General features: G+C 42.7%; 1 protein-coding gene across 2 annotated transcripts in view; it reads right to left on the reverse strand.

The window, feature by feature from the left end:
• Positions 1–21,657, reverse strand: part of RELL1 (RELT like 1) — a 72,996-nt gene that overhangs the window by 35,412 nt on the left and 15,927 nt on the right. For both annotated transcript variants that reach the window (XM_067735700.1, XM_067735699.1), the window contains exons 2-3: positions 6,197–6,418; positions 2,109–2,180 (exon numbers count right to left, since the gene is read on the reverse strand). In XM_067735700.1, the coding sequence (XP_067591801.1) occupies positions 2,109–2,180; positions 6,197–6,418 (294 nt within the window). The remainder of the gene's footprint in view (positions 1–2,108; positions 2,181–6,196; positions 6,419–21,657) is intronic.

Below are 21,657 nucleotides of genomic sequence, written 5' to 3' on the forward strand. Positions count from 1 at the left end.
GTGCACTTTTGTCATGGCTGGAGCTTCTATGCCAAGAACATATTTGTGTACTTCTTATGCAAATTAAAATCCACTTTTTTTATGTGAAAGAAATATGCACCACTGAGTCCTCAAGGATAGCATCACCAAATACTGTTCCCTGAACGAAGGTCTTTAGAAAACAGACATCAAATCCAAGTGATTGCTGTCTTGTTATTTTAAACACCATATTATTAAGTTTGGCTATCTGGTTTTCCATCCCATAGAAACTGAAAGCTACAAAGTAGAAGAGAGTTGAGGCAATGTTGTATAGATGAAAGAGACCCAGGTAGGGCCAGGCTGCTCCTTAACCATGTGACCAACCACTTGGAGTATTCCTTTCTTCATCTGTAAGATGGGTATAATAATATCAACTCCAGAAGAATATTTTGAGGATTAGATTATGCACATAATGCACCTAGATCTATGCCAAATACGTAAAACCCACTCTGTAAAGAACAATGAAAACTATGCTGAATCATGTGAAATTGCTGCTTCTCTTAGTCAGAACAACTGACCAGCAGCCCGGGCCAGGCAGATGCTCCAGCTGATAGTGAGGATATGGGGGCAGAGGAGCCCCGGGGAGCGGCTGGGGATGGAAGAGCATGTATTTACTGAGCAGCACGGAGGTATTTCTACTTTTGGACAAATGGCTCAGGTGCAGCAGTGCATGCTGCATGTGTCAGCACTGACCAGGGCACAGACAGAGCCCAAGGAAAACATTTTCTTTTAAATTCTCATGAAAATTCAAAGTATGGAGATCTGCGGATACTGGAGATGTCGACTGAAAATAATGCACGACCTAAAAGTTGAGAGGTTATGTTTTATTCAGTGGACAAACCTGAGGACCTAAGGCCGGGACACAGCGTCTCAGACAGCTCTGAGGGAGTGCTTTGGAGAGGCAACCCCAGGATATACAGGGGTTTTTGCAACAAAGACCAGGTAGTCGGAACATCAAAAGATGACTATTAATTAAAGAAAACCAGACATCTCGAGTTAAGGAATGTAGTTCTTTTCTATGTACGGGAAGATGCAAGAGTCTGGGTTCACTGAAGTCATTCCTTTGATGTGCACCTCAGCCCTCTGGGGCCAGTATCCTGTGCACCCTGAGTCTCCTCAGGGTGCCCCGCTGGGGCAGATGTGATGGCTTGATGGTTGCAACATCCTTTGTTTACTGACATGACAGGTGACGTTTTTAGTTCACAGGTATGTGGGTAGGAGCGCCACACACCTCAAAAGTCACTCGGGGTGCGGAATCTTATGGAGACAATCACCTTCAAAACAATGACCCTGATTTATCTAATCAAGATTAAACTAATCCTGATTAGTTTAGGAAGATGGGGAAGATTAGGAAGATGGGGGTTTAGAATACATTTCAGAGGGGAAAAAAGTGCTTAAAGCCATAAAGGTTAGACTTTTTAAAAGTTTTAACACTTAAGAATAGATCACAGAATGGGCAAATCTATGGAGACAGAAAGCAGAGGAGGGGTTGCCAGAGGATGAAGGGAAAGGGGATGGAGATTAGGGAGTGACTGCTTAGTGGGTACAGAGTTTGGGATGATGAAAAAGTTCTGGAGCTAGATAGTGGTGACGGCTGTACATCATTGTGAACGTACTTAAGGCCAATGAACTGTCCATTTTAAAATGGGTATAACGGTCCATTTTACGTTATGCGTATTTTACCACAATATGTTTAAAAGCACAAAAAAAGGAATAGATAATATTTGAGTGCTTATTATACAAGCACTTTATGTGCAATATGTCACAACAATGCTATGCGGTAAATATTATTTTAGAGGAGGAAAGTGAGGCTCCATGATGTAATATGACTTTCCTCAAATCGAGGTGAGGCCAGGAATAAAAGGTAAGCCTCCGGGCTGACTCTACGATGACTGACTCTTAGAAAACACTTCTATGAAACTCCCCTGGTCAGATAATGCTGGAAGCTGAGCTATTTGTGAGCTTAGGTAAAAGGTGTCAATAACTTCAGAAACATTGACAGGACAATCTATACAAATCATGACTCTTTGAAGCAGGTTTTTAATAAACCTACGAATACTGAATTGTTCTGGACACTAAAACAACCATACCTTCGTTTTTCATGATGTAGTGGACAATTTGCCCAACGGTGTCACTATTTTCATTTACACTGTCGTTCAACTCTGAAAGAGAAAGGGGAGGGGAGGACAGGTTACAATTGGTCACTTGCATCAGGTCAACGAGATGTGCAGTCTTAGAGCCCAAGACCTCTCTGAACAGTGTCCAGAAAGTTCAGCTGATCCCCATGGTGCTAAGAGCTCTGCTTTCTTCCTTTAACCCCAAGCTGCCTGACTGAAAGCACACAGTGACTTCCCTGGCATAAGAGGCATAAAAAGTATCAGAGCTGTCCATCGATCTCAAGTCCAAACACACACTCAGTTTCCAAGACAACAATTCCATGTATCTATATCAGTCCTTACAACTATTATTTCTCTCTCATCGTTTTGTTAAACCCTTAAGGGAAATGGAAAGAAAAAAGACATTTAAAAGAAAAACTTCTTGGATTTTATTTTAATTGCAGATGTACTATATAAATTTAGAAAATTAATTCGTTTCTTAAATTGGGTAATTATTGGGCTTCCCTGGTGGCGCAGTGGTTGAGAGTCCGCCAGCCGATGCAGGTGACACGGGTTCATGCCCCGGTCTGGGAAGATCCCACGTGCCGTGGAGCGGCTGGGCCCGTGAGCCATGGCCGCTGAGCCTGCACGTCCGGAGCCTGTGCTCCGCAACGGGAGAGGCCACAACAGTGAGAGGCCCGCGTACCGCAAAAAAAAAAAAAAAAAAATTGGGTAATTATTCGTCTGTGTTTTTACAAGACTCTTCTTTTAAATGTACTTCCAAATGATCTAAATGTTGGTCACAGTTAATTGCCTACAGACTCAGTTTATTTTGAGAGACTCTGCACATGGGATAGTCCTTGAAAAAAAAGAATCAAATCTCCACCCTGAAACTGATCCTTATAATTTGCTTCCATAACACAGGAAGGAAGAGGGAGGGTTGATCTAGCTCACAAAGAATGAATCAAGGTGTGCGGTGTCCTACCCGTGTATCTGGAAAATGGTCTTCTCGATCCAAGCTGCTTGCTCTCGTGAATACACGTTTGGTTGCACAGTGCACTTGCTAATGGCTAAGCCGACCTACAGAGCATCTAGGAAGGAGGAGGGGGAGGCCCCGCCTTCTGTTGACAAACACTCAGCCTTGGTTTGCTCATAAGCTCAAACATGACTCATCCTGCGACCATGCTCTCTCTCTGGCTCAAAGGTCAGTGGGGGTGGGAAAAACCAACAGGGCGGCAAGCTGGCAAGGAATGAAGAAGCTCCTGCACTCTGCCCTTGGGGCCGGCTTGAAGGCTGACCTACTCCAACTGTAACCTTTCTGCAAAAACTATCCTTTGAGAGGCTGAAAGGGATAAGGAGAGTTACCTACTACTCCCCAAGGCCCTAAAGGGTGGTTGGAAAGTACATCTGTGGAGAAAACAGGATTTCATCTCTCAGCGTTTTCCAAACACAATCCAGCAACTCCACTTTAAGAGGAAAAGCTGAGACGGTCTGAAGTCAATATGAAAGCACCAGCTCTTGCCACATTTTCACTGCAATGTTCACACAACCTCTTACTTAATAAACATAGACTCTAACCTCGTAGATTTAAGACAGAACTCCCCCAGCAAAAGTAACAGCACAAAAATGGTGAGACGTATTCAGTTTTCCCATTGTTCTCATTGGAATCTAATTCAATAATAGTAAGTGGCCATGTGTGACAAACACCAAATATATATTCTCTATAAATTTCACAATAATCTTACAAGGTGGAGATTATTGTTCTCACTTAAATTAAAATTTTAATTAAATTAGTATTAAATTAATGAAATTAAATTTAAGTTAAATTATACATAGCAGCATATATAACATATGTAACTTGCCCGAGGCCACAAGGCAAATAAGAGTAAATGATTTAGTAGGTATTTAATAAATGAAAGCAAGGTTTATAACTCTAGGTGTGCTTCCTGTGAAATCTACAGTGACACTACACCACACCATCTGCCTTTAAGATGGATCATTTTGTAAAAGTTGGCGAGGATGCAGAGAAAAGGGAACACTTCTGCACAGCTGGTCGGAGTGTGAACTGGTGCAGCCAGTGTGGAAAACAATATGGAGGTTCCTCAAAAAATTAAAAATAGAAGTACCCTATGATCCAGTCATTCCATTCCCAAAGGAAATGAAGATTTATATGCACTCCCATGTTTATTGCACAATTATTCACAATAGCCAAGATATGGAAACAACCTAACTGCCCATCAAGGAATGAATGGGTAAAGAAGATGTGATATATATATAGATATATATATATAGATATAATGGAATAGTATTCAGCCATGAGAAAGGAGGACATCCTGCCATTTTTGACAACACAGATGGACTTTAAGCACATTATGCTTAGTGAAATAAATCACACACAGAAAAAGACAAGTACTGTATGTTATCACTTGTATGTGGAAACTAAAAAAGCCAAAGTTGTAAAAATAGAGAGTGGTTACCAGGGCATAAGGGATAGGGAGAGAGTGAAATGGAGCAGGGCCCTGTGGTCTATACGCCCACGTCCTCTGCCTGCCTTTTGCCTGTGGAAAAACTGTAGCCAAAGAATAAGTTTAATCAGAGAAGTGAGAAAATGCAGAAGCAGAGAAAAGCAGTCAAGCAGGACAAGACAATAATAGTCACTAAGCAAAGTCAAGCTAAAGCAAGGACCTCTAGTTCCTTCTCAAGGGCTGTAGATAATATTCTGAGCCGTATCCTGCGAGCTGTCTTGTAGATACTGAAAGCCCCACCAGGTGGAAGAAGTTAACTACATGATGACCAGGCTGTAACCACGACATAAGCTGCCACAATTCTGAGAATTGGCCTCAAGGAAATGGGAAAAAACTGACCCTGGAAAGATTAACTGCACTTAAAACAATCAAGGGCTTCCCTGGTGGCGCAGTGGTTGAGAGTCCGCCTGCCAATGCAGGGAACACGGGTTCGTGCCCCGGTCCGGAAAGATCCCACATGCCGCGCAGCGGCTGGGCCCGTGAGCCATGGCCGCTGAGCCTGCGCATCCGGAGCCTGTGCTCTGCAGAGGGAGAGGCCACAACAGTGAGAGGCCCGGGTACCGAAAAAAAACAAAACAATCAAGATGGGCTTCCCTGGTGGCGCAGTGGTTAAGAATACGCCTGCCAATGCAGGAGACACGGGTTCGAGCCCTGGCCCGGGAAAATCCCACATGCCGCGGAGCAACTAAGCCCGTGCACCACAACTACTGAGCAGCTACTGAGCCTGCGCTCTAGAGCCCGTACTCCGCAATCAGAGAAGCCACCGCAATGAGAAGCCTGCGCACCACAACGAAGAGTAGCCCCCGCTCTCTGCAACTAGAGAAAGCCCGCGCACAGCAACGAAGACCCAATGAAGCCAGAAATACATGAATAAAATAAATAAATTTATAAAAAACAATCAAGATGACACTGGTCAGACCACCACATGACCAATTTCAAGATGACTGTCAGAGCTGACTGTGCTGTTTCTTCATGTAGCTCCCTCCCTTCGTCTATAAAAGCTCTTTTACCCCCTGATGGTCAGGGGCGAGGGGTAGTCAGCCTTTGGACAGGAGTCCATTAACCCTCTCCCCTCACCCCCCGGTTGCCAGCACCCAAAATAAACCACCAACGTGGCCTTATTATTGGCTTTTGAGCAGCGAGCAGCCAGACACCACCTTCGGTTACAATAGGGCAGATGTTGCTTAAGGGTACAAACTTAGAACAAATACTAAATAAGCCTTAGAGATCGAATGCACAGTATAGTGAATATAGGCAAAAATATTGTATTATAATCATCAAACCTGCTCAGAGACTAGAACTTAATGATTTCCGCCACTAAAAAGAAATGACAATTACGTACTGTGATAGAGGTGCTAAATATCGCTACAATGGTAATCATATTACAATATACAAATGTATCCGATTGACGTGTTGTACACTTTAAATTTACATAATGTCAATATATAAAAAAAGATGGATCATTTGCCTTATAGAGATGGAAAATATACGTTACTGGTTTCTGATTTAAAAATCGTCTGCACTCACATTCCCATAAAAAGAAGCCAGGTGATTTACCTATCTTTTCAACCTTTTCTTCTTCCACGTCTTGCTCAGCTTCTGTTGTACAACGATAGCCTTTCTTCTTAAGCAGGTGGCAGATGAGGACGCCGAAGAGACCCATGATGAAGAACACAGGGACAAGCGCGTACGCAATGTATTCTGGGTGTCCATTTCCATTGTTCGTGGGCGAGGGCGTTGTCTCAGTTCTGGAGTGTAACGGGCGGCTGCCATCATTGTCTGAGGAAGAAACATGCACAGCTGCATCAGACGTCTACTGGGGACAAGGAAACTCCGACAACCTTGGGAAATGTTCCTGTTAAATGTCAGTCTGCTTCCAAAACCACGGCCACGCAGAGACTGGCAGGTCTGGCAGGACAGGCACACAGGCTTGTGCTGAAACAGTCTTGAGTTCCCATCCTGTCCCTGCTACTCAGCACCTGGGTCCCACCCTGGGTAATTTTTTTTTAATCCTCTCCAAACCAGCCTCTGCTTCTTCCTCTAAAAGAGTACCTACACAGCGTGGAGTGAATGTACAGAGTTTCAGTGAAGGGTCCACACAGAGCAAACACACCATCGCTAGGTGGTATCACAGCAGACTACCCAGTGGTTAAGAGCACAGACTCAGGAGACAGTGTGGTCACATCCTGGCTCTACCGCTTAGCAGCTGTGTGACGCTGGATGATGACTTAATCTCCATGCCTTGGTGTCTTGTAAAATAGGCACACTAATAGTAGCTACCCACCCTTCTAGGCTTGTTATGAAGATTAAATAAATGAATACATGTAAAACATCCAGAACCATTTCTACAACAGAGTAAATGCTCAGCTTGGCTCAACTACATGCCAGGCACCATTCCAGGCATCTGGGACATACCACTGAGCAAAACAAAGATCCCTGTCCTCATGGAGTGTATGTCCCAGAAAGATTTAGTAAACTGACAGATCTAGTGTATGAAAAAAGAGAGAAAAATCCACGACGGCATCAAGTTTTGGCCCAGGGATACAAACATAAAAATGGAAGCACATGCATTTGTTTATTTGTTTACTAACCCAAATTAGCATTTATGGCATGACCATTATATGAAAAGCACCAGCTGGGAGCTGGAGAGAGAGTGGAAAATAACACAGCATGACCAACGCCATCTTGGAGCTTGTAGGGTAGTATCGGAAACAGGCACTAAACAAGTGAACAGCTGGGCAGGCATGAGAGATTGGGAGAAAGGCCGAGGAAGGTATGCATGGGGCATTAAAAGAAACAGTAATAGTGGGGACCTATTTTATGACATGGGGCAGCTGGGAAGGGGGCATCTTTGGGAGAGAAGGAGACATTTGCTTTTGGACAAGTCAAAATGCCACATGGACTTACGCCAGAGGCAGCCGGATATCTGGGCCCAAGAGCATGCTACGTAGGCTCTCAAGAAGTTCCCATATATGGGGAACTGAGTCACATCTATGAAGGAGTGAGACGGAAAAACAGTGAGCCCGGCTCGTACAATCATAAGATACGGCCAGTTAAGATAACGGAGAAAGAGCCGACTGTGTGGAAAATCAACAAAATACCAGTCACACACATAAAATGAGAAGGGAGTTATCAAACAAAGGAGAAGGGACTTCCCTGGTGGCACAGTGGATAAGACTCCACGCTCCCAATGCAGGGGGCCCAGGTTCGATCCCTGGTCAGGGAACTAGATCCCACATGCATGCCACAACTAAGGAGCCTGCCTGCCACAACTAAGACCCAGCACAACCCAATAAACAAATAAATAAATATTTTAAAAAAACAAAAACAAAGGAGTGGGTCAGGTAGGATGTGGACTAAAGAAAAATGTGGGATTTCACTGAAGTGAAGTCTCACTATTTGGGATACTCAGATTCTGAAGTAATAAAATAAGCTTTTCTACATCATGGAGATTCACACATATTGCTTGAGAAACCCAGAAACTGGAAAGCTAGATGCATTTAACTATAAACTCTCTCAAGAGTATTTTGATGAAAAAAAAAACCAAAAAATACCCGTGTTGTAATGATTACATGGGGACAGAGACTAGGTGTGAAGTGACCACATTTCTTTACTGCAGCAAATAGTATCAAACAGAAGCCACAGGACAAAAGGCGCTCTCTCTCTCTCTCTCTCTCTCTCTCTCTCTCTCTCTCTCTCTCTCTCTCTCTCTCTCTCTCTCTCTCTCTCGCATGGAACTATCCATTATCTTTGAACATGAAAGGAAACTGCTGGTTTCTCAGGTTTGTAAAAGGTTGCATTCATTATTTTATCATGCAACCTCTAGAATTTGGCATAATCTATATATTTTTTCTGATTTCTCTTCCAAGAATATAATTAATAAATGAATGAATAAATAAATAAGAGAATACACACACACACTTCCCTAAACATATGCAAATATATCATCTAAATTAGGGTTTAACCTCAAGATTTACTTTCAGTAAAACCCAGAATATTCAACTCCTTTTATAATTCTAAGTGTGTTATTTATTAATTCCTTTTTAAAAACACATATGCCATGCAACAGGAATAGGTAAAGCAGGCAACATGCTAAGACTGAAAGAGTTTTACTCAGAATTGTGGTCTGTTTCAATCTGGAGGTGATAATAAATTCTCTTTGGGAAGCAGTAGAAACAGAGATGAAAGCAGAGGGGCTCCAAATTGGAGCCAAACAGCTCCTCCTGAATCAGGTGGTTGAGAATGTGTGTTCATCATTAATTTGACATCTAGCAAACCCTTGCAAATACTATGTATTTACAGTTTGTGATTTACAAACATATTAGCAGTCATTTAATTTCATAATTATTGCACCATGGAAAAAACTGAAGAAGATATGAATCTAAATTAGTGAAACATGAATTACAGAGATGCACTGTAGTTAAAAAAAGGTCAGGGCTTCCCTGGTGGCGCAGTGGTTGAGAGTCCGCCTGCCGATGCAGGGGACACGAGTTCGTGCCCCGGTCCGGGAAGATCCCACATGCCGCGGAGCGGCTAGGCCCGTGAGCCATGGCTGCTGGGCCTGCGCGTCCGGAGTCTGTGCTCTGCAACGGGAGAGGCCACAACAGTGAGAGGCCCGCGTACAGCAAAAAAAAAAAAAAAAATGTCAGACTGCCTGGCATAAATAACAGCTTGGCCAATTACTAGGCATGTCACCTTGGGCAAGTTTTTTAACTGCTAGGTGCTCAGTTTCCTCATCTGTAAAACAGAATCAAAATGATTGTACCTTTCTATGATGACTTTAAGACATGTCCCCAAATTCTTTGGCACTGCTCCCGTGGAGAGGTGAGGTCTATATCTCCTCCCCTTGAAGATATATTCTGTGCTTTGCCTGACCAATGGAATATGTTGGAAGTGATATTTTGTCAGTTTCTAAGTCCCAGGCCTTAAGAAACTGACAGCTTCCGCTTCCTATCTCTTGGGACACTTGCTTTTGGAAGCCAGCCACCATGCTGTGAGGGAACCCAAGCTCCCCCAAGAAGAAAAATCAATAATAGTCATCAACATGACAACTATGTAATTGAGATATCTTAGAAGTAGACTCTATAACCTCAGTTGATGCTGCATGGAGCAAAGATGAGCCATTTCTGATGAACCCTGCCCAAACTGTAGATTCAGGCAAAATAAATGATTGTTATTGTTTTAAGCCACTGAGTTTTGTGGTAATTTTTTATATAGCAATAGTAACTGGAAGACTACTTCCTAAAGTCATTGTGAGGATTAAATACATTAACATGTAAAACACTTAAAAGGGTATGTAGGAAAAGATAAGCACTATAAAACTGTTTAGGCATCACCTTGATAGAACTACACTATCCAATAGGTAACCACTAACCACAAATAGTTACTTAAATTTAAATCAATTAAAAATAAATAAAATTTAAAATTCAGTTCCTCAGTTGGACTAACCACTTTTCAAGTGCTCAATAGTCACACGTGGCTAATTGCTTCCATATTGGACAGGTCAGATGAAGAACATTTCCATCATTGTACAACCCTGTTATAGACTGTAAAGAATCACTGAAGAGCAAAATGTTGACTGGAGACTCTACTGTGATCTACCTTAACAATTTAATTAAGAATAACTTTTAAATCACAAAGTAACTACTCACAATTAACACCTAAGATATTTGTTAACTGAGGTAGGCTTAGCTTTCCTTCAATTTACACTAATAATTTGCTTAGAGATACTGTGTCCACCTTTTTTCTTTATCCCCTGCTGACTCATACCTGAATTCTGAAAAAAATATTTATTTGAGTCCAAATTAATAGTAAAGGTTGTCATAGCATTATTTATAAAAGTCAAAAAACAGCAACGACCTGCATATTTGATAATGGGATAATAATAAAATATCTAAGTCAATCATTATCTATCCATTTGAATGGAATAACACACACCATTTAAAACTATTTATGAAGATTTTGTGAAGATATGGAAACACACATGATTCAGTGTTGAATTTTAAAAAGTTGGATTCAAAATCTTACATACAGTATGCTCCAACTAGTAAAAAAAAAAAAAAATGCATGAAGGCATAAAACGTACGAGAAATGACCAAAATAATAAGTGATTCTGGGTAATTGAATAATAGGATAATTATTAATTTTATTTTTATGCTTTTCTGTAGTTTTCTAAAATTCTTACGTATGTATTACTTTTGTACCAAGGCGGTAGATGCTAAAAAAAAGAAAAAGATACAGAGCAGAGGTTGTCAGCCATTTGGGAGTCACAGATCCCTTTGTAAACCTGTCCAAAATTGTGCCTCCAAGTTCTACAAGCTCTAGATGCTAGGTTCATATAAAGGCACGTGATTTGATAAGGATGATTCCCAAGTTTCTGCTTGAGTAACATGGTGGACATTGGTGCCATTCATTGAGATGAGAAATACCTGAAAAAAAATCAAGTCTGCATGGTGCTATGGGTTGAATTTTGCCTCACCCCCAATTCATATGTTGAAGTCCTAACCCCAAGTGACTATATTAGGACATAGGGTCTTTACAAAGGTATAAAATGAAGTCATTAGGGTGGGCCCTAATCCCATATGGCTGCTGTCCTTTAAAAAAAGGGAAATTTGGAGATAGACAAGCACAAAGTAAAAACACCATGTGAAGGTAAAGGCAGAGGTCAGGATGATGCTTTATAGAAGCCAAGGAACATCAAAGATTGCCAGCGAACCGTCAGAATCTAGAAGAGAAGCACTGAACAGATTCTTTCTCACAGCCCTCAGGAGAAGAAACCCTGCTGACCCTGATCTTGGACTTGTAGCCTACAGAACAGTGAGTCAATAAATCTCTCCTTTTTAAGTCACCCAGTTTGTGGTACTTTGTTTCAGGGGCCCTAGCTCATATACTTGTGTGGAGAAGACAATAGCACATGTTCGGTTTTGAACATGTAGTGATAAAGGTAAGCACGGAGACACCCAGATGGAAATATCCATTGAGCAACTGGATCTACTCCATGAGGACCTGAGGAAGAGAAGCCAGGGTTCTACCTTAGAACAGAGAAGAAGTTTCCAGGAGGAATCAGCAGTCAGCTAGGTCAGATGCTTCAAGAGAGAGGAGCTAAAATAGGAAGGAAACATAAAATGGTACATCCACCATGGAAAACAGTATAGAGCTTCCTCAGAAAACCTAAAAATAGAACTACCAAATGATGCAGCAATTCCATTTCTAGGTATCTATCCAAAAGGAATGAAATCAGGATCTTGAAGAGATAGCTGCACTCCCATGTTCTCCGCAGCATTATTTACAATAGCCAAGACTTGGGAACAACGTAAATGTTCGCTGATGGTTGAGAGGATAAAGAAATGTGACATATACATAAAATCGAATCCCATTCAGCTTTAAAAAAGGAGGAAATCCTGCCGTAAAGGACAACAAAGATGGACCTGGAAGACATTATGCCAGGTGAAATGAGCCAGTCACAGAAAGACAAATACTACATGATTCCACTTACATGAGGCACCTAAAGTAGTCAAGTTCATAGAAAGAGAGTAGAATGGTGGTTGCCAGGAGCCAGCTTTGGCGGGGGCCGGGGTGGGGGGGTAGTTGCTATTCAACGGAGATAAAGTTTCAGTTATGCAAGATGAATAAGTTCCAGATATTTGCTGTACAGCATTGTGCCCTCGGTTAACAATACCGTATTGTGCACTTAAAAATTTGTTAAGAGGGTAATTCTCATGTTAAGTGTTCTTATCACAATTAAAAAAAAATAAAGAGAGAAACACCCTAAGAAGAATATTTAGAAAGATTATTGAGAAAAACTCAGACAAGTTGGGCCACATAGAAGTTCCAAAGAATACACAGAAAGCCTTTAGTTGCTGAATCAGAAAGTAACTGGAAATTTTTTTAACTTTCCCCTTGTTGCACTTTGCTCCCTTTCTGTTTCCCCATAGTTTCTTGAAGTAACTTAAAATCCTAAAATAATCTTTAAAATCCTAAAATACATACATACATCATACATAAAATGAAAAAATAAATAAAATAAAATAGGAAGGAAAAAACGGTTGGCAGGAGATCTTTGTGGCCTTGGAGGGACCAGTTTTTCATAGACCAGAAGGTGAGGCTAGATTCCCTGCGTTGAAGAGCAGAAACAGCTCGGTTTGCTCTTTCTAGAAGCCCACTATGGGCATTACGAGTAAGGGAGTTCACTTTCAGCGTGAAGGGAAGAAATTTTTATTTGGAGTTTTGAATTTTTTTAAAGTGGCTGAAACCAAAGTGTTTATTTACATGCAGAAGAAGCCAAGGAGCAAAAAGGAGACGGGTTAAAAACTTGAATAGGAAAAAAGATACTTCGTCCTGAGGCAGGGTGTCCGTGAGTTTGTTCTTTACGTGGATGGAGGGAAGGTGAGCAAACAGATGCCTGAAGATGAGAGATGGCATTTCTTGAGAACTAGAGGGGCCAGAGAAGAAGAGGGGCTGACGGAGACAGTGAGGCTTAGTGGAGAAACAGAAGGAATGTGAGAGGCCAGTGAAAGGACTGCAAGGCCATTCGGGGCACAGCTGAGATGTGCACCCCAAACCTGTAACTGGGTTAACTCATGCAGGGTGGGCCACCGAGCAGGAAAGAGAATAAGAGACCCAAGGGAATCAGACACGAGGGATCAGGGTCAGAATGGAAAGTAGGCTGAACCAGAGGCAGGAAGGGGATGGTTTCAGGTGGGAGTGTTCCAGAAGTGATGGAAGTCCGGCTCAGACTAATTTGTTATACCTCTGTAACTACTAACAATAAGCAACACCACATTTATGAAGCATTTGCAATCCAGCAGTAAGCCAAGCAGGGAATCTTCACAATAAACTTATGACATAGTTACTGGTATTCTCCCCACGTCACAGATGTGGAAAGGAAGCACAGAAAGGTCAAGGAGCCTTCCCAAGGTCACAGAGCTACTACCTGTCAGTGGCTGGATTCAAACCAGGCAGTCTGGATCCTGCCTGCTTGGACGCTGCTTCCTCTTACCTGAGCTGAGGTCATCATTTACCAACTCTTCTGTTAAAATGCTAAATGTTGGTTTGCTCTTATATTTCACAACTTAGATTAAAGGCTCCCCACATCGCAAAACTATGGATTCCAATTAGCACAGCAGGAAGGAGGATGTTTCGAAAATGCCCACCACCAGACCTCAGAGCAGCTTACCCGATGAACAACTGCAAAACTCTATTTGTCCCCCCTCTCTGACCTCCCTTCCAACTCCCAAATCACAGCCCACCTTATGCAGACCACAACCTCGGGTCCCTCAGCCTCTTCAAAACAAGCCCATCACCTCGTCTCCAGTATCCTCTGCACACAGCAAGAACCATAGAAACAGAGAGTTCTCAGCTCTTACTGATAAAAGTGATTCTCCTCCACATTACAAGTAAAACAGGTCGAGCAAAAGCCAGCGGTTATCAAAATCCTTAGCGTTTTTCTTAGACCCAGCCAGGTTTGGTTAATTCACCGTATTTTGAAGACCCACTACGTACTGTGTTTTGCCAAGATCCTATTGACAAAGTCACAAAAGAAGATGTTACATAAAAAACATTAAGACAGCAAGAAACTGAGGAAGAGGTATGAGGAATGGCTCAAAGTCAACCCAAAAAATCAAAAGCAGTTTTCTAGCTTGGATTCCAAGTAATACTTGCATTTCCAACTGACCCCAATGGTCAGAGGAGCTGAGAAGAAATGGCGCAGAAATGGCATTCCTTAAACCCAGTGGGCTTAGCTCGAGGGTTGCTAAAATACACATAATGGGGATGACGGTAATAACCTGAGACTCCAGATAAGGAGGCCCTTGTGACTTCTCCCAAGCAGCTTTGTTCCAACCAGGGCCAGGAGCATTTTGATGGTTCTGATAGCAATTCTTCCTCTCCTATCAGGAAAGGGTGTACATTCTCAGAAGCTAGGGTTTCCCAGCAGTGACCCAACAACTCTGTGATGGGAAAAGGACTTGGCTGGTAAGTAGATAACCCACTAAGCTTGGCTGGAACCTTGCTTTTAAACACACAGATACACACCCTATTTTTTTTCAGCAAACATTCAAATCACAGTACCCAAAAGTAGTCTATTTTTGATTTAGATTACTGACTAAGATAGCTAGATATGCATTTCTCTAAAGGGGTTTTTCTTCCTCCAGCTTTGTCCCCAGCTACCTCTGTGATACTAAACAAGTCCCTTCACCCCTCTGCACCTTGGTTTGCTCAGCTGAAAAATTATGTGCTGGACTTCCCTGGTGGTGCAGTGGAAAAGATTCCGTGCTCCCAAAGCAGGGGGCTTGGGTTTGATCCCTGGTCAGGAAACTAGATCCCTCATGCATGCTGCAACTAAGAGTTCGCATGCCGCAACTACAGAGTCCTCGAGCCACAACTAACACCCAGCGCAACCAAATAAATATTGAAAAAAGAAAAGAAAATTATTAACCATTTAAAAAAATATTATGTGCTAAAACCAATGTCCTTCCTGGTTCTCAAATTTCCATACTCCCCAACCTTTTCCAGCCCTATCCACATTCACTCTGGGTTGATGCTACTGGAGAGGAAAACGCAAGCCCACCCTCCCGTGTCCACAAGGCAAAACCCAAAAAGCTCTGAAACAAAAAGTTTTATACCTCATTTCATAGCAAAACCAAATCTGACAAATTCATTGGTAGCAAAACCTGCTCTGATCTGACGTGAGGCTATTTGCAACCCCTATTCCGCTGAGTCTGCTGCAAAATCAATATATTTGATTAGATCTCTCGAGGGGGACCTACATATTTAGAGTTTAGGCCATAGGCCCCAAGGGTTTCTGACAGTCACGACCCTATGAGATGTGTACTATTATTTTAGAGAGAGAAGCTGGAGGTTAGGGAGGGTATGTCACTTGCCCAGGGTCACATGGTTGAAAACTGGTAAGAGCCTGGAGGAAAACCCAGGCAGATACTGTTTCAGGACAGAGCCTCTCAATCCTACCCTGGCAGAGCTAAGATCTACTAGCTCCTGAAAAACAACCCCCTTTATTAAGCTAATTGTTTAAACACGTTTTAAATCAATTATGAACACTAATGAAAGGGGAGAATGCAAAGCAAACTCCACAAAACAAAATCATCCCCAAACTGTTTCTGGTTTTAGCTGTGGGGATAACCGAAACCACAGAGCTTTTAAGATATTCCCCCAGCGCCAGTGACTGAGACACAGCATTTGCCCAAATTTTAAAAACTTAAGATGTATGAAGAGAACAAACGAGCTTATATGGAAACTGGAAAACAATGGAAGTCAGTATATAAATAAGTGCTAAACTTTGTAGTGGAACTTCAGGCAGCTGCCAACTTCCAGATAAGCAGCTGCTACTGTCCCACCCTCCCCAACTCCGCAGCTGTGACTAGGCAGGGAGGGACATCCAGACAGGACCCACCTGCCCAGAGTCTACTCACCCATGATACAAAGTCCCTCCCGAAGTATACAGCTACTCAGTTACCTCTATCTTGTCAAATTCCTTGAAATGCTTCCCTGATGCTGGAAAACTCTTGATACTGGACAGCAAAAACCACTAGGGGAACAGATGGAGGCCCAGAAAGCTTCCCCAGCAAAACATGCATAAATCAGCAATGTCCAGCTATGAACCCCTGATTCACAGATGCATTTGGCTAAGAGGTCCCTGTACCCTGGGGCTGGGGATCTGGCCAAAATGGAGAGCTCAGGGCAGCAGGGGCACCCCAGGATCCAGAGACAGGCATTAAGCATGGGAGAGGAAAACAGGGAGGGGCGAGTACACAAAGATTTCAACATACTACCTATGCCCAGAAAAGTTCCTTCCCTCCCCCAGTACTTGGCTAAATGTGGCTTCAAATAGCTTTTGTTAGAAACTAATAGGACAAAATCCGGTTAGTAAACCTTGATTGGAGCCTGATTCCAAATTCTAAACAATAATAAAAATTTTAAAACAGCAATAAAGGATATTTTGAGGTCAACGGGAAAATGGCGTAGATAGTAGTACAAATTTATTGTTTATTTTTTTAAGCTATGATCATGGTATTGCAGTTATGTTGAAGGAAGTCCTTAATCCTACAACGTGATGTTAGAGGGATCTAGGGTGAAATGTAACACTGTCTGCAACTTGATTTCAAATAATTCAGCAAAAAAAGTAGGTAGATAGAGGTATGTGGATGGGTGGATGGGCAGATAGATAGATAGGGTGAACAAGTGAATATGGCAAAATATTGAAACCAAGTGGTTAGTGTACAGCAGTCCACTTTACTATTCTTTCAACTCTTCCGTAATAAAAGTTCACTAAGTCCCAATTTATCATTTTTTAAATACCCTTTATGGGAGCCTAATTATTATTTTTAATGGGAAAATGCATTTCAATTTCCAACCCAATTACTCAAAAAGGAATGTCTGGAGCACAACCCTTCCCTAAGCTGCAGTTCCTTTGTATAAGTACCTTAGGAGTTGAGAAGGGAAGTAATTGGTGTGGATCCAGGAAGAAAAAGGACTTTATATTAGGTTTCAAAAGAAAAACTTAATTTGGCTGGACAAAAAAAGAGAACAAACATTCTTGACGGGCAGGAGGTTGTGGGACAAAACTGAATTACTCCTGAACCCCAGGTAGCTACCAGAACAGAGGACTGAAACTGGGGTGATGTCAATATAAAGAAACAAAGACACAAAAATTATGATGGAAACTATAAATATTTACCATCTCAGGTTTCCATTCAGACTAGAAGGGGAAAACTAACTTTGCAGAGTAAGAGAAAATCCCTAGCATTCTCCACAACTGTCTTGGATTTACCAATTCTTCAAGAGCACCAAAAGATTGAAAAAAACAGAAAAGAGCTACAGCCCCACAGCTACTCCTTGGGAAGGGATTCAGTTTAGGACACCAGTGCTTTGAGAAGTCAAGGATCTCAACTTCTGGACTCTTCCTGAATCTTCCAGAATACCTCAAACAGTGGTTTGCATTCAGATGACACAGAAGGCTTATCTGACCTGAGCTCACCCCACATGGGGCAAGGTCAGCTTGCCAGTGTCTGCACTGGGACACAGGCCAGGAAGTCACCCACCATGCCTCTAAGACAGAAAAGGCTGAGGAGTCCCAAGGGGAGAAGAACCCCACATCATGGGGTCCTCAGAGAGGGGTATAAGCGAGGGCGTTGCCTAAGGGGCTTCAGGGACCAGGAGAGCTCAGCAGTTTAGACCCCAGCTGAACCTCCCCCCTCCTCTTTTCCTATACTCCTACCCCTTCCTCTGCCTCTCCTCTTTCTCTTGCTATTTTCAGTGTTGTCCATTTGAGGATTTTTTTGTCTTTAGTTCTGTAGCACTCTCAGTTTCCTGGAGATGGGGTGGGTGGGTAGCTGGAGGACAGGAGTGGAGTGAGACTTTGACTGTAGACCCTTCCTCACCTTTCAAATTGTAAATTACATCAACTCAAGAAAAATTAGAATTTTTTAAAAGACATTTGCTTGATATGTCTGCAAAGCAATGGACTTCAGAGATTCAATAATCACTTCAGATTCTTTTCTAAAGGTGGTGTGTTATAAAGAATGAGTTGCTCCGTTAAGGTAACTGTAGGGCAGCATTTACCGAGTGTTTGCAGTGCTTCATGCACAATTCCATTTCATTTCCACATCTTAAGGTAGGTTGTCTCATTACCCCCATGTGCAGATGAGGAAAATAAGGCCCGTGGAGGTTCAATAACAAGTCCTAACATAGAGTGGGACAGGATTCAAGCCAAGCCTTGAGACCCCAGAGCCCTGCACACTTATCCACATTGTTTAGCAGCGTCTGTAAGAGTGCAGATTGGTTTTCAGTTTTACCTAGTAAGTGACACATGCCTCACAGTAAACAGGTGGGTTAAACCATCACCAGTTGACCACAGAGTTGGGCTGGAGCCCAGGTCTGCACCCCCTCGAATGCCCTTAAACACTAAAAAGGTGCCTCTCGCCAAATGACCCTGTCATGTGTGATAAACATTGGAATCTGCATGCATCTTGTTAAATGTAAGAATCATCTTCATGAAAAAGTGTTAAAGTCAGCTACAGCAAGATAAATTTGTATTGACGTCATTTTTTAAAATATTCTCAGCAGCATAAAATTTCCCAATATTAATTTCTACTACAAAAAGCAAAAGATCACTCTAAAGTAGAACTCTATCTTACTGCTCCATAACTATTATGAAAGTAAAAGGAAGACTTTTTTCTATCTATTGAAAAGCATCTTGTTCACAGGTATGTTTTCACATTATTACTCACAAACTATTATACTTCGAAGCAATTCAATAGTTGTCACAAACATAATTTGTGCTAACAATGTTAGTTGCATGGCATCTAAAAATCTTTCAGAAAGGAAGAAGGAAGGAAGGAAGGGAGGGAGGGAAAGAAAGAATGGAAAAGGAAAAAGAAAATCTTCAATCACATACATTATTAGCTAGAGACATCATATAAGATATAAAAGTTTCCACTCAGATGACACTTGACGCTGTCATTGTCTTATCTGAAACGTCTAATCCCAAGGAAGTAGACAAGAGGGTGGATGAGATCCTCATTTTGCAAATAAATCAGTGGTCTAACATGACTTCACTGGGGAGATACAGAAATGAGCCAGGCAGAAGAACCAACACTCAGGAGCCACTGACAGCCCCCCACACACACACTTCACTACAAGCACATCTCTCGGGCATACTGTGGTCAACGTTAGGAAACCCAACGTGGGTGACAGAACTTGCAGGAAAAGGCTGATTTAAGCCAAACACTCCTGTTTCCTCAAGTAGCAAGGAGAATGTCCTATCATTGTACCCTGAACCCCTGTCACAGTTCCTGGAACATAGTAGGAACACCTTTAACATTTGCCACATGCAACCTGTGAATTGTGAAAGCAGATTCCATCCTTCCAGAAGGGTTCCTCGATTACTGATCAAGTGTCCACTTTCACTGCAACTGGATCAGCAGTTTTGTTAAGATGCTATTTGGTGGGACAGAATGTCCAATGCACTTGTACCTTCATTTGCCAAATGCTGACAGTTTTTAAAAACTTATATAAATAAGTTCTTTTCAGAGCTGGACGACTGATACATCCCATAGCTTTACCCACTTGTTGGGTAAGCCCTTTCCAAAAGATGTAAATATACCAGCAAACCCCTGTATTCATCAAAATCAACAGAAGGTTCCAGTTAGCAAAGATTCAAAGGAAGGCCACGAATGGCAGCATGTTCCCAAGCCCAGCTTTGGGAACTGGCCCTCCACTGGATTTTCCCAGGACTCCATCATATTCCACACTGCCGCGTCCGTCAAGGAGCAAAGCTGACATACCCTCACCAAAGGCGCTGCCCTCTTTCCACAGGGATGCAATCCCTAACTGATCTGTTCCTGAACATTCCTCACAAGAGGCCAAGCAGGGACTAGGTTAGAAATTATTTAAACTACGGGAGGACGCTAACCAGCAAGGGCCAGGACAAAACCACCAAATGGGGAGAGGACAGGCCCGGATAGTCTGTTTCTAGCAGAAACTGCAAGAGGGGGGCCCAGGGAGGAGGGGGTTCCCTTACGAACCAGTGGCTGCCCTGGAGCTCCACAGAGAGGGCGCTGACTCAGAGGACCAGGCCACCAGGAGCTAGGTCCCCGGTTTCTGGCTAAAACCCACCCCTGCCAGGGTGGGAGTACAGCCAAGTAATTTCTACCACGCAGAAGACAACACAAACTACCCACGTGGGAAAACTAGGTGTGGTGCCGAGCCGGGTGGGCTTCAAAAAGGAAAACTGCCGGGTGACCGGCCCTACAGAGGGAGAGAGGGATTTAGTGACTGATTCTCCAGGGGTGTGTTGGGGGTTCACCATCCCACATCCAGGGCCTCTGGGAGTTCAACCACTCTACCACCATTCACTAAGAGCGGCAAACCTCTACCAGTGCTTATTTCTGAGCTGGGCGTCTTTACTCCCGTTATCTTTTTTTTTTTTTTTAACCTTCAGGACTCTTAGATAGGTCCCATCTTAGAGATGGAGACATTAAAGAACAAAGTATTGAGGTCAAGGTCACTCATCTGGGGAATGGCCAGGATTTGAACCAAGGTCTGTTGCAGGCAGGGCTCAAGCTCTCAACCAAAGCTGCTCCCCAGAAAGAAAGAAGGCAAAAAGCAGAAGCTAGCTTTCTCTTGCTTCCTGCCTGTGAGACCCCAGGCAAGTCCATTAACTTCCCAGTGCCCCAGTTTCCTCATCTCTAAAATACAGATAAACAAAAAATAAATAAATAAATAAAATACAGATAATAATAGAATGGTTTTTGAGCAGTAATGATATGAACTTGGGTTTAGCCGGGGTCCTAGCACAGAGTAAGTGCTCAATAAACATGAGCTAGCATTGCTGTGATGCTCGTTATCAGTGGTAATAAGTGTAAACACTGCTATCCTCACAAAGCTTCCAGCTCAGCTGGGAATACAAAGCCAACAGACAGGACTAGACACTGAAGCGTGTGAGCCCAACTGGAGGGACAGAGTTAAATGTGGGGGGCAGAGAAATACCTTAAACCCTGGAGGTGAGGGAGCAGCTGCCCAAGGCAGCACTGCGGGGGCCAGTCTGTAGCTCCCATAACGCTGACTTCAGTCCAGTTTCTCTTCCTTCCAGGAACAGGAAGGGGTAACAATTAAACAGAAAACTACAAAAGTCCTAAATGCAGGGTTTTCCAATTAGTCACAGGTTAAGTCAGGCAGTGTTCCTGCTAGACAGGCACGTGGCCAGCCTCGAGCGAATATGGAAACTGGCGAGCAGAGATGGTATATGTGGAGGGCCATGGTCCCCTCCTGGGGAAGTCATGAAGTCCTCTGCCTGCCGGGAATTCTCCCCTGGGGCTGTTAGAGAGAGCAAAGGAACAGGAACTAAGATAGAAAATAAAGACCATTTCGGAAAAGGCAAACAAAGGCAAGATTAAACAGAAGTAATTAGGAAAACCCTAGATATAGAGAACCTGATTTAAGGGGAATAAATGAACGTCAGTAGCCTGAAACTCAAATAAGAACTCTGAAAACCAGTAGCAAGG

This window comes from Pseudorca crassidens, chromosome 4, assembly GCF_039906515.1.
Source record: "Pseudorca crassidens isolate mPseCra1 chromosome 4, mPseCra1.hap1, whole genome shotgun sequence".
NCBI classification, from domain to species: Eukaryota; Metazoa; Chordata; class Mammalia; order Artiodactyla; family Delphinidae; genus Pseudorca; species Pseudorca crassidens.